The sequence below is a fragment of the Phymastichus coffea genome, unplaced genomic scaffold (assembly GCF_024137745.1).
Source record: "Phymastichus coffea isolate CEN01 unplaced genomic scaffold, Cenicafe_Pcof_1.1 PCOF00064, whole genome shotgun sequence".
NCBI classification, from domain to species: Eukaryota; Metazoa; Arthropoda; class Insecta; order Hymenoptera; family Eulophidae; genus Phymastichus; species Phymastichus coffea.
Window position 1 is genome coordinate 645,932 of NW_026706875.1, and position 14,517 is coordinate 660,448.

The following is a 14,517-nucleotide window of genomic DNA, read 5'->3' on the forward strand; positions in this document are numbered from 1 at the left end:
TTCTTATATTTTTTTCATTTTTATGTATATATTTTTTTTTTTTACTGACGCAAGTCACAAAAAGGAAAACCCTACTAATATCCTTTCCTTAAAAATTATTTTTATTTAAGGAAAGAATATTCCTATAATTTTTCTTGACTGTGATCCCTCCGGGGCCTCCAAAATTTTATGTGACGTCGTGGCAACGACACAGCTCAGGTGCGGCTGAGGCTTAGCGCAGTCTCAGGATTCGTTGTCGCCAGAACTGCGATTTCTCGCCTAAACTGGCGTGGATCACTCGTCAAGAAATTGTCTAAATCGAGGGGGGAAGTGCCACAGAGCCTATACTTCCGCTCTCAGATTCCGATCGAAAGTCGTAATCTTTGAGCTAGAAGCACCACGGGTCCTATCAATAGTAGTACCCGGATTTTCTAATAATATTATTACCTGGAGCCTATCAAAAGTAGTCTCCAGCTAATACAAAAAAAAAGGGGGAAACACGAGCTATTACTTCGCTAGAGAAAAGAGAGAGGAAAGTATAGAAATAAAGAATTTTTCTTATTCGCTTACTGTCTTTTTTTTTTATTAAGAAGTTTTGTTGAGTTTGGTGTTGGATGTCTTCTCCTTGTTCAATTCCAGATTTATTCTGTTATTTGGCTGCTTGGCTCTCTGCTTCTTCACTGATAGCACAATGTTGAATTTTCTTCTCTTGATTTTTTTTCCACGACTGTCGCTCGAAGCTCGTACATCTCTTTTTATACACTGGGGGTGGCTGGGTGGTAAGTTCCTCTCTTAGCGTCTTAGCTTTGGGAGGAGTGAAGTAAGCGATGATGCTTTCATTGGCCCATTTGTCTCTTCTCATTTTCTTCACTGATTTTTCGGGCCCTAATTGGAGCGGGGGCGTGGAGAAAATCGGAGGAGCGAACGCAGAGGTACAGGCCTTGGCTCGTGAGATGGCTCCTCGAGTACCATTCTCAACTAAGATTTATCCAATAAGTGGATTTACAATAACTTAAAAATTATTCTTTTTTGTAAACTCGATAACTTACAAGCTACTTAGTGCTAGGAACAATATTGTATTAAATTTTTCACTAATCATACAATTCTATTTCAGTTTTAATCAGAGTATTAATACAAAACTTATGTAACTTAATAAGGCGATTATCTCCTAATTTCTTACAATAAAAATCCGTTTAACAATATAGTGCGCGTATATAATAATTTTTTTTTTTTTGGATTTTTTCTGTTTTTCTTATTTTCTAATTAATCCTAGCTTTGAAATGAGAACTCGATGAGAGGTTTGAGAAGTCATAATTATCCGGGATGTATTGCGATAATGAAACAATTGTATTTAGATAATTTTAATTTTATTTCATTTCAATGGTAAATTTTTGAGCATTCTAAAAGGAGGAAAAATCCGTTGGAAAAGTGGCTTACAGGATGTTAGTCGCAGTTTTATGACTCTCTCCTCTCATCGACATGTTGACACGTGTTAAACACATACAAGGGGCTACACGCTCTTTGCATGCGTTTGAGAACGCTGGCTCGGATGCAGTCGCGGTTTTATTGTTTTTCGGGGAAAAATTCTAATAACTTGTTTCGGTGCCCCTCGCTTTTGAGCGACTGTTCTCGTTTCTCCGCTTGTCTTAAATGCTATACAGAAATATTAAAATTTTAAGAAAAAAAAATGGTCCGCCGTCACACTACTAAGAGTATTGGAATTCAGAAACAGATTTCTAACAAGGATGAAGAGAATGAAAATAAGTCTTCTGCAACTAAAAGAGCTTCAGATCATTCAACAGACGAGAAAGATACGCTTAAGAGATCAAAAATGACTAATAATGATGACGTGAACGAAATAAGTAATGATGTTTTTAACACAGAATTGCAAGAGGAAAAAACATCTGAAAAATCAACAGAAAGTGTATGTATCTGTATGATTATTATGTATTTCCTATTATATATATATATATATATATATATATATATATATATATATATATATATATATATATATATATATATGTATATGTCTTGTACATCTTTGTAATTTTTATTTCTATAACAATTAATTTTTCTAGCATGTGGAAGAAACCAATATTTCTCAGTCATCTTCCAATAACGTACAACCAAATGTGAGATAAGAATTGATCATCACTTTATTTTCTTAATAATATTAAGTTTATCTCGGCACTAACAAAAATTAATAAAACAATCAATTTTGTGAACATTTTCAGGAAGATAATAATAAGCCTAGTTCTTCTTCAAAAAGTGGTCAACTGAAGGTGAGATAATTATATTACTTCTTTAATAACAGCAACTTTTTGCCGATACTAAAAAACGTATTTTTTTTACTTTATAGGTAACCTATGAAGGTATAGTAAACTCTAACAATATGTTTCAAAAAGTGACAGAAATTGTACGATTGAAAAAAGAAATAGATAAATATAAAGAAAATATTGGAAAACTTAAGAAAGATATTGGGAAATGTGAGAAAAAATATTCTTCATTGAAAAAAGACATGAATGATATATCAGCAGAGAGAGATAAGTTGAAAGAATTTAATTACGACCTGCAAACAAAAGTTATTGAAGCAGCCGAAGAGCGCAAAAGTAAGTAAAACATTAAAAAATCGATTAACTGAACTTTTTTACGAAGTTTAATCAATGATTATGACCACATCAATAGCTATGCGGATAAAAACATATAAAAAGTCAAGTAACGATAGTCTTAGTGAGATATCTATCCGCAATATTTTCATAATTCTTACTTTTGTATAGAAGCAAATATTGATAGAACAATTCAATATACTTCCAGCTATCAATGTGATGCTGAACAAGTTGGGTGTATTGTTTACTGATACAAACTATCCAATTGTAAACGATATATGGTAAATGAAACGGATTTTGTTTGTTGTATTTATGTTTTGTTCATTCTCTAGTATCTACGCTTCATTATCATTATCAAATGTATTAGTTGATTTTTATTATCAAATGAAAGGATGGGAAATTAAATAATATATGTACTCAATGGGAACAGTAATAAGAAAATGCTAAATATTTTAATACTTAATTATTGTTATTCATTTTATTATTAAACGAAATAAATGTCCGAGATAGACAGTATTCTCAAAATCATCACTGTATTGAAATATAAAAAGATTTGTTTCAGATCAAATTTTATGTATAACAGTAAAGTTGTTGTAAAGTATTTAGCATTAACGTTACGTATATTTTACCAAAAATATATTTATGCATGCTGGTTATATAACTTTGCGAACCCGTGAATCATTACGTGATTAATTGACTTTGAAAAATAGTACATTGTGTACCTATAGGGCGGAAAGTGGGGGTTTTGCGACTGAGTGTGAGATTACAGTACGAACCAAGGTGAGCTAGTATGAGCCGCAGGGCGTTTGCGACCCGAAGACGAGTACTGCAAGCACACGAGGGCGAAAACCCACTTTTTGCTCACGGTGCACACTATATTTTTTATGACGCATGTATTGAAATTCGTGTTTTTTCGTTTTTTCGTCTTTAACAAGCGGATCGGAGTCCACGAATTTTCAACGCAGCAACTATCCTATAAAATTATATCATTGTAATAACTATATATATATATATATATAAAGCGAAAAAAATATGTATATTTGTATGAATCAAACTGAGCGGGCGCAAAGTATTTTTCTGCTCGTAAATTTTTTTCGGCTGCTCGTCGGAAATACGAGGGTTTCAGCCCGCTTTTTAAGGCGGAAAAAGGTGAATTTCGTGCATGTGTTACAAAAAAATTTTTTTATAATAAATCAATAGCTAACAAACATTGTTCAATTGACATTTGAAACCATAACTTTTTGAAATCAATAATTAACGGGGGGGTTATTTTATTATATTATTTCAATATTGCGCTTTGCTTCTATTATTTTTTTCACAAATACAGAAATATAACATTTAATATGCCTATAAGTACGTTGAAAATAACGTAACATCAAATTTTCATACAGTATATTTTCTTTCTGAGTACAAAAACATGTCTAAGTAATCTTTGATTGTGCATATATAGACAACTTGATAACGAAATTATCCTTCCGCTTTATATACAGTCATGAAAATAGAATCAAATGATTTCAGTATTTGTGATAATTAATAAAGTATATAACACGCAAAGGGCGTTCTTGGTCTACGTAGGGGCGGCATTTTATAACTTTTGTCTGTACGGTTACCAATTTGTCTATCGGCCTATGATAGAAAGAAAATAACTATAAATCAAGGAGTATGAACATCCACTGTAACTCAATCACCGCGAGGCCAAAACTTATAAAATTTCGTTGTTTATAATGATATTGAATACTTAATTGTCTTCATCCCGTATACCTCACCATGCTCTTATCATTTCGCACTTATATTCATTATTATTATGTGCTATAATATGCTGATTCCTTTGCTACTCAATTCATTTTCATTTTTGTTTATCGTGATAAAAAATATCCGGATTCGAGGTTTCATGATACATATCAAGTAATAGTATTTAATAGTATTTAATAGTTTACTAATTGATTCCAATTATATAAATGATATCCAATGGTTTATAATGGTTTGCTACTGTTAATAAATTATACAGTTTTAGTGAATAATTCGGTTTGGTTTTCTCATATACTCCTTATTTAGCATGCATACCCTGTTTCTTCATTATTTTGCAACCTTTGCAAGCTTTTTTGTAATTTTTTTAAAATTTTATAGTTATTGACAAACAAAGGAACGAAGCTAAAGATGCACCAATGGCATATCCTCAAGATCTCCCTATAGGCCAGAAAAGAAAAAATGGCGACGTGCGTATATTTTTTTTATATAAATTAAAGATATTTTGCAGTATATATACACGTATATAAATCAATATTTTAATAGGTTCATTTGGGTCATGATATTTTTATCTCAGAAACCTCCTTAAATAATATTCTCTGCTGTTCAATTACTCCATCCCAATTTGTCGGAAACTTGATTCTCGCAAAGTTTTCTGAAACAGTCTTGATTAACAGTGTTGTATCGATACCATGTTAGATGGCGCTACGATGCACTCTCTCATAAGTTGTCCGGCGTATCACGGCAATGTAACATACGTTGAGCCAATAAAGTTTCCATTAAGTTAAGTTAAGTTGTCCGGCCGTCCGGCTCGCAAGATATCAGATACAGTATGGCCGCTGAGAGGTGTGAGCATGAAAGTAGTCACGCCGTTTCGTTCTTTTGTGTAGCCTACAAGTGTTCATGTATAATGGTCCTTATCATTAAAATCTGTCATTTTATTTAAATGTGTTTATTCATTGACTATAATATTCATAACATATATTACATTGGCGACGAGGTAAATCGGTGATTCGCGTGTGAAATAGAGTGCATTCGAAAGGGTTTGTACATTCGCCGGAAGCGAGGCTGAAAGGGGAGAAGCGTGGTGTGTATACACAAGGGTTACATATTCAAGCAAAAATGGCCAAAAAAATGACACAAGATGAATTGGAAGCGTGGCAAACGAAAATGGAAGAAGAAAAGCTGAAAATGGATGCGTATGTGGCGCAGTTGAATGCATTTCAAACAAACTTAGACAATCAAGCGCAACAGTTGAACGATGAAAAAGCAAGTCTTGACGAATTTAAGAAAAAGTTTGACGTGGACAGAGCGGCATGGTCGAGCAGTGTGTCGCTACCAGTGCATCAAGTGACCACCATTGTTAAAGGAACAATAGGTAATATAAATGAATTTAACGTTGAAAAGGATGACTCGATTTTGTGGTACGATAGACTGCAACAGTACTACGAATCAAACGATGTAGTCGAAGACAAGAAAGTATCAGTGTTTCTCACGTTAATAGGCAGTGAAGGTTATGCCTTGTTAAAAGACTTATGCATCCCGGTAAACCCTGCGAATAAAACATTGCAAGAATTAGAAAGGATTATGCGTGAGCATAAAAAGTCAAAGCCTAATGTAGTGACTCAAAGATTTTTATTTAAAACGAGAAAACAAAAAGAAGGTGAATCGGTGATGAGTTTTATTGCAAGTTTGAGAAAAATTTCTATAGACTGTGAGTTTGGTGCTACATTAGAAGAAAACTTAAGAGATCAAATCCTCATTGGAGTGACGAGTAAAGAAATCAAGAAGAAATTGCTGTCCGAGAAAAACCTAACCTACAACAAGGCGGTAGAATTGGCGCGCTCATTGGAAACAGTAGGCATGGACGCGACGATGCTGGAGACTTCTGAGAAGAACGCAATCAACTACGTAACGGACAAAAGAGGTAACAAGAAAAACTACAAGCGTGATACGGTATGTTGGTGCTGCTGAAAAAACAACCACATGAAAGATGATTGTAGATTCAAAGACTATAAATGTAAAATTTGTAATAAAGTAGGTCACTTAGCGAAAATTTGTAAATCAAAAGAGAAAAATTCTAATTATAACAATGAAAATGCTCAAAGTTCAAAAGAAAAAATTGATAAATCTTCAAAGAAAAAAATTTTTGAAAAAAATAGCAAACATAATTATGTACAAGAAAATAGTGAAAGCGATGACAATGTCGATGATTTTAGTAATGAAATTCATAGCATGTATCATATAAAAATTTTGAATCGATAAAGTCAGTAAAACCAATTGAAATTGATTTAATAGTAGAAAATAAAAATTTAAAATTTGAAATGGATACAGGTTCTCCCATTTCAGCTGTATCAATTAAAGAATATAAGAATAATAGTACATTGTCTAAATTGAAATTATTACAAACGAGTAGAAAATTCAAAACGTATCAAGGTGATATAATTGTACCGAATGGAATTTTAAAAGTAAAAGTTAAAAACAAACAAATAGAAAAAAATTTAGAATTATTTGTTATCAATGGGAACAGTGAACCTATTGTGGGAAGGGATTGGTTAAGTATATTGGTCATAGTTAAATTCAATAATGAAAAGAATGAACTAAAGATAAATTCCGTAAATTCAGTAACTGACACAAATGGAAGTAACTATCTTGAAATAATTGAAGAATTTAGTGAAGTATTTTCAAATAAATTAGGGAAATACAATGGTCAACCGGTTAAGTTACATTTAAAACCAAATGCTAAACCCATATACTGTACCCTAATATAATATAATAACCATACCCTGTCGCATATGCTATGAAAGAAAAGATTGAAAAAGAAATAGAGAGATTAATAAAAAATGATGTCGTCTCACCTGTTGAAAGTAGTGAATGGGCTACCCCTGTAGTCCCAATTGTTAAACCAAATGGCGAAATTAGGTTATGTGGAAATTATAAAATTACGGTAAATCCTCATTTGAAAGTAGATAGACATCCTGTTCCTAGAGTAAATGACATAGCACAAAAACTACATAAAGGTAAAATTTACAGTAAAATTGACTTAAGACACGCATACCAACAGTTAAGTTTAGCAGAAGAATCTAGAGAGCTTGTAACACTCAATACTCATAAAGGTTTATTTAGACCTAAACGATTAAAAGATGGTATTGCATCAACTCCTGGTTTATTTATAAGAGTAATGGATAACTTGTTAAAGGATATTCCAGGTACTGCTGCATTCTTTGATGATATCTATATATCAGGACAAACAATATCTGAACATGACCAAAATCTAACAAGTAACCCTACCCAAGTGTCACTCACCGATTTTAACCAAACTTGGCACATCGTTAGAGCACTAAAAAATATTGAACCCGTGTTTTTTTATTTTGGCCGAATCCACTGTTAAGGGGTAGAAACCACCCCTAATAACCCCTAACCAGGCTAACCCACCTAACTCTGGGTAGAGCGAGTTTGATTAATTATTTTTTCACAAGAAGGTTAACTTCTCAACCCGGATAGGCTAACCCATTTATAACCTGATATAACCGATCCCCACAAATCACTATATCCCTTATACACCATCCCTATCAACCCCTAAGCAGGCTAACTCACCTAGCCCTGGGTAGAGCGAGTTTCATCAGCTGCTTTTCTATAGGAAAATAAAGATCATAACCAAAGAAAGGTCAATAAAATTTTACTTTGTAATAAAACTTTTGTATAAAAAATGAGTTAAAACCTGTAAATTTCATAGAAATAAATAAAACCGCAGCCAACTCGATGGAAGTAAGCTTCTTCAAATAAAATGTTCATTCGCAAGCTTTTTTTGTAACAACGACTATACTTTTCTTGTATTATCTTTGTATTTTTTTTAAGGTTTAAAAAGTTGAAAAAAATCTTTTGACCTTAAATATTTTGAGAATAACAGTAACTGTGATTTGAAATTACTTTTTGAAGAACCGTCGCCATTAGCGTGACCTAATGTGCACCGCGTGGAGGTTATCGATCGGATTTTGCACATCATTTGGCCATAAAAAGGGCCGTTTGGAATTTTAAAAGATTTTTTATAGTAAGTGGAGTTCGTTTAAATATCATAAAATTAGTGAAGACAAAAGTAACACGAAACAATAAAAAATGTACTATTATTTAAAATATAAAATATTCATAATAAAATTACTATTATTATTTTAATATTTAAGTGGAATTAACGTATTGCTTACAATAGTGTGGTTTATCGACATTGTCAAGAGCAAAAAAGTGGTTTATACAAAGACATTTGGTGCACCATGCACATGTGACAATCCCAAATAGCATACAAAAGTGGCATTTAACATCAGTATGTTGAAAACAATACTGAACAGGGGTTTGCCAACTATTTAGTTTTTCAAGTACGTAACCACTTTTGTACCATCCATATTTGAACATGTTTGTAAATCGTGGTGAAGAAAACTGGTTATGCATAAGAGATTGTAATTTAAAAATGTTATTACGTAAATGTAAGTTAATGCTAAAATTGTACAACATAACTATATCTGAAAAGTTTTTTACAAAATTTTTCCAAGGTCTAAATCCATAGACATCTAAAGGCTGTATCATTCCCGTCGTTCCAGCAGGTATAGTTTTAATTTGAATATTTTTCATACCTGTATCCAATTTTTCAAACACTTTTTCATTTTGTCCAGTCCAAGAATCTAAAATTAACAAACTATCCGTATCAGCTGCAAGTAAAAAAACGTTTTTAAACCATTCAGTTACAATATCAGATGTTAGTTTTCCTGATTTTGAAGGTAAAACATAAATATTATCTGCTTTATAAATAGTAGATTGTACCAATGGTCCAAATTTACGATCAGGTTCTTTTAAAACTATTAACAAAGGTGAGTGTAGTTTTCCATCTGCTGAAACGATTGGCTGAATTGTATAACTATGTGTTAAAGAATTTATCGACTGTGCTAGACATTCTACTTTTTGGGTGCCTATGATTGATAAAGTACGGTCAGCGTGAACCTCTAGATTAAACCCTGATTGGTCAGAATTATAAATATTTTTTTTACCTCTTGCTTCCACTTCTGACCATACCTCGTCTACAAATTCAGAAGCTGCTTGCTTCAATTCGTATTGATTTGTCAACTGTGTAGTAGTAACAAACTTATTAATTTTTCTTGAAACTATTCCATGTTTCACTTTAAAATTATGCACCCATTTTGGCGACGCTTTAAAATATTTTGAAGCTAATTGTACACTTTCTTTTGCCAATAACCCCCATCTTTTTAAATCGATATCATGAACAGGTAAACGATTTTCAGTAGCATTATTGAATTGCTGTAAAACGTATTTTGAAATATTGCGTAACTTTTCTAATCTGGATCCTCCTTCTTCTATTTCTTTTTCCCATCTGTACAGCATTCTCTCATGTTTTACCATCTTAAAATTTTTCTTTACTGAATCCAAACTTCTCCTTTTTTTAGTACTACTTTTACGCCAAAAAGTAACTGCTCGTTGTTTATAATCCAAATCGACATCCTCTGATTGGTCAGAAATTTCTTTTTCTTCATAGTCATCGAAATCTTCTTCTACTTCATCTTCCACGCTTATAGCATTAGCTTCTACGCTATCATCATAGTAACATAAAGTTTCGTAATTTTCAACAAAAATTTTAGTATTCGATGAAACTTTTATTAGGTCTGTTAAATACGAAGCAAAAGATCGTTCTTCATCTGTTATTTGACTTTGGATATTATATGCTGGGTCATTAAATGCAGAATACAATAAATTCAAAATATTTTTTGGGTTCATCAGCAAGGTGGGCTATTTGAATTATTATTGAATAAAAAGAAAGAAAAAGATACTCGTAAGTTATCAAATTATTTATTCCACACGGTTCTTCTGTTTCTCTTTGAATTTATTTCTTATAAGTTGATATAAAAAATGATAGTAGATAAATTTAAATTATGTTCTGTTTTTAGTTGGTATAGGTATTTTAAATGATGCTTAAGGTTGACGTTTCGATATTATTCCTTAGAATCAATTAATATCATCTGATTGCGCGTAAACTTAACCCTGAAGGTACATACAGGACTAAAATACCCGGATGTAAAATTGAAAAATGTTTGAAAAATTCACTTTTGATCTTGTAAATCTCTAAATATAATATTTATACTTTAATAAAAAAATGTTTGTCATATTTCCAGAAAAATTTACTTTTGTTAAAAAATATTATATTTAATAAAATATAAAATATATTTAAATTTAATAAAATAGAAAATTAAATCAAGATACGAATTGTAAAAGAGACCGTAAATACATCCACAGTGAACCAAACTGAAGCTTTAGGATAGTACACCTTAAAGATTAATTTAAATTAAGTTTTTTATATTTTTTATGTATTGAAAGATAGAGGCATTTTAATACTTGGAAATTGATAGGGGCGGTTTATGAGGATTGTGCGGATTTGTGCGGATGAGGTACATCAAGGTTGAGGTTGTGTTGGCCTATCAGTGGTTATGATCTTAATTTTTTTACAGAAAAGCACCTGATGAAACTCGCTCTACCCAGGGCTAGGTAGGTTAGCCTGCTTAGGGGTTGATAGGGATGGTTTATAAGGGATATAGTGATTTGTGGGGATCGGTTATATCAGGTTATAAATGGGTTAGCCTATCCGGGTTGAGAAGTTAACTTTCTTGTGAAAAAATAATTAATCAAACTCGCTCTACCTAGAGTTAGGTGGGTTATCCTGGTTAGGGGTTATTAGGGGTGGTTTCTACCCCTTAACAGTGGATTCGGCCAAAATAAAAAAACACGGGTTCAATATTTTTTAGTACTCTAACGATGTGCCAAGTTTGGTTAAAATCGGTGAGTGACACTTGGGTAGGGTTACTTGTAAGAAAAGTGTTGTCCACTCTTAAGGAAAAAGGGATTACTGCAAATAAAAATAAATGCGAGTTTGCAAAAACAGAAGTTAGTTTCTTAGGATATATGTACTAAATAGTAAAGGACTACACGTTTCAAATAAAAAGATAGAATTACTTCTAAATATGGAATTGCCTGGTAATGAAAAAGAATTGTTAGCTTTTTTAGGAATGATTAATTATTTTTCGATGTTTGTAAAGAATTATTCAGATATTGTTACTCCGTTATATGAATTATTAAGAGATGAAGTTAAATGGGAATGGACACCTAGACGAAAAAAAGCTTTTACAGAAGCCAAAGAAATGTTATGCTCAAAGCAAGTATTAACTCATTATGATGAAAAATTACCGATTAAAGTAGGCGCTGATGCCTTACCCTATGGCATAGGCGGTGTAACGGTAAACGTCAAATTAGCGCTGATAACCTAATTTAATTGCTGTCTGGGAGGGCAGCGCCTGCCGGGGGGACGAAATACGTAACGAAGGAATTCGGCACGCGAGCAGACGGAACGCGCGCGATTGAAACCGAACGAGTGAAGCTTCAACTATCATTGAGTCCGCCCGCTTTCGCTATCGCTATCGCCGATCCACGAGCCGTCAACATCGACACGCCAAAGCAGCAACAGCCAGTTATCCGTGATCGGAGCTGCCAAGGTGCCATCCAGCTACCAGTTCGGAGCCAGGTCGAAAGAGTGTGCGGGAGGTTTCGCCATCGAGGGCGAAACCATAACCGTGTGCGCGCATTCGCGACCGGCGACAAACATTCAAAAACTGTTCCGCTCTGTGCGATTTATCCGTGTTTCCTTCGATCGCCTGCAATAATAAGGTAAGCTGGCCAGCTTAATTTCGCGATCGCGGTTGCATGATCAATAATTAATTTCCGATATTCGAAGCGTGCATGTAGCGGCTCTAATAACAAAGAGCAGCGAGCGTCCCGGCAAGACGTGTTGCCGACGAGCGAGCGTCAATGTAAACAAACGCGCGGGCCGACTTTATGTAGTGTTTGAATGGTAATAAAAGGCTCCGTTCGTGTTATTAACAAATATTTTTCGACTCGCTCATTTCATATAGCTTCCACTCACTTTTCTTAGATTAAAGGACTTACTGGTTGACTGACGCACGTTTCCACATGCTCTCCGATTTAAGTATTGAGCATAAATAATTACGCGCGTCCTTTTAGTATAATTGCGCGAATAAAATAATTAAATGGTTTTACCCCGTTACAGCGGATATATATCACATATATTTCCTGACGGAATTGAAAGACCAATAGCATTTGGTTCTAGATTATTAACAAAAGCTGAACGTAATTATGCACAAATTGATAAGGAAGCATTAGCTTTAACTTTTATAGTCACACATTTTTATCAGTATCTATATGGTAGGCAGTTCATTCTAGAAACCGACCACAAACCATTAATTCATATATTTGGTCCAAAGAAAGGAATCCCTCAAATGGCAGCTAGTAAATTACAACGCTATGCTTTGATATTAGCTGCATATGATTTTATTATTAAATATATAAAAGGAAAAGATAATTGTGTTGCTGATAGCTTGTCTAGAAATTTAATAAGTAAGGCTAGAGAAATTTCGAAAGAAGATAATAAAGTTGATTATTCTTTTTTAAATTTTGTAACTGATAATGTTAAAACCTTGGACACAAATGCTATTGCAGTCGAAACACAGAATGATTTAGTTTTAAGTAAAGTAAAAAAATATGTACTACAAGGTTGGCCAAAATCGGCAGAAAATGATGAACATTTAAAACCATATAAAAATAGAAAATTTGAAATAACTATTGAACAAGATGTATTGATGTGGGGACATAGAATTATTATTCCGAAGAAAATACAAAATGATATATTAAATGAGTTACACTGTACTCATCTTGGAATTGTAAAAATGAAAGGGTTAGCCAGGTCTTATATTTGGTGGCCGAACATAGATAAAGATATTGAGAACATTGGAAAATCTTGTAAGCTCTGTTTAGAAAATGCAAACAATCCTGTTAAATCTAGTTTACATGTATGGAAATGGCCTGAATGTCCTAACTACCGAATTCATGTGGATTTCTGTGGTCCAATCAATAATTTCATGTACTTAGTTTTTACTGACGCTCACTCAAAATGGGTAGATGTCAAAGAAATGAAGGATATTACGGCAGACAGTACTATTGATATGTTCAGAGAATACTTTTGTGTTTGGGGATTACCAAACGAACTTGTTACTGATAATGGCCCTTCATTCACCTCTGAAAAATTTAGTAAATTTCTTGAACAAAATTATGTTAAGCATATCAGGACTGCTCCGCATCATCCTCCGTCAAATGGTGCTGCAGAAAATGCTGTCAAAACCTTCAAGTATAAATTTAAATTGTTACTGAAATCTGGTCTATCGAGGCATGAAGCTTTATGTAAATATCTATTTAGTTATAGAAGTACACCTCATTGTACAACAGGTTGTACTCCGGCTGAGTTACAATTAGGTCATAAATTAAGAACTAGATTTGATCCTTTAAAACCATTTGATAAAGAAACTGTATTAAAGAAGCAAGAAAGTCAACGGTATTATTATAGAGGACATAGAAATGTCACTTTTGATGAGGCTGATCCTGTTATGGTTAAAGACTACAGTAAAAACAATTGGCGCTCTGCCAATATCCTCGAGAAGTTAAGTCCTGTTACGTACTCTGTCAAGATAATAGAGTTTGGAAACGTCACATTGATCAAATACATAACAGGAATGCTAATTTCAATGAAAGTAACAGTTCTAATCATCCCAAAGATTCGACTGACTCAAATATAGATTTAAGTTTTGTTCCTTCAGTTCTTGATAATGGTATTAGCGATAATACTGATTCAATTAAAATTACTAATCATAATGTGAATACCAAAGAGTCTCCCATGTTAAGTGATGTTTATACTGAATCTATCGATATAGAAAATATGTTAAATAAATCAAAAATTATAGATTCTCCCATGAAAGTTGTACCGTTGCGCAGATCTAAGAGAACAATAAAACCAAGGAAAATTTTAGATTTATAAACTCAACTTATGAGGGAGGAATTGTTGTATCGATACCATGTTAGATGGCGCTACGATGCACTCTCTCATAAGTTGTCCGGCCGTCCGGCTCGCAAGATATCAGATACAGTATGGCCGCTGAGAGGTGTGAGCATGAAAGTAGTCACGCTGTTTCGTTCTTTTGTGTAGCCTCCAAGTGTTCATGTATAATGGTCCTTATCATTAAAATCTGTCATTTTATTTAAATGTGTTTATTCATTGACTATAATA

The 14,517-nt window shown here is 33.2% G+C and overlaps 1 protein-coding gene across 1 annotated transcript; it reads left to right on the top strand.

Annotated features, from left to right (window-relative positions):
• The first annotated feature begins 5,456 nt into the window (after nt 1-5,456).
• LOC131667303 (uncharacterized protein K02A2.6-like) lies at nt 5,457-14,268 on the top strand. The gene is made up of 5 exons (XM_058940665.1): nt 5,457-6,290; nt 7,399-7,543; nt 11,436-11,541; nt 12,451-13,908; nt 13,965-14,268. The coding sequence occupies exons 1-5, from the start codon at nt 5,457-5,459 to the stop codon at nt 14,266-14,268; spliced, it is 2,847 nt and encodes a 948-aa protein (XP_058796648.1).
• Nucleotides 14,269-14,517: the final 249 nt, after the last annotated feature.

Coding starts and splice junctions, on each gene's coding strand:
- LOC131667303 (XM_058940665.1), top strand. CDS start 5,457: ATGGCCAAAAAAATGACACAAGATGAATTGGAAGCGTGGCAAACGAAA. Junction 7,544..11,435: donor CTTGTTAAAGGATATTCCAG/GTACTGCTGCAT, acceptor AGAATTATTCAG/ATATTGTTACTCCGTTATAT. Junction 13,909..13,964: donor GAGAAGTTAAGTCCTGTTAC/GTACTCTGTCAA, acceptor AATACATAACAG/GAATGCTAATTTCAATGAAA.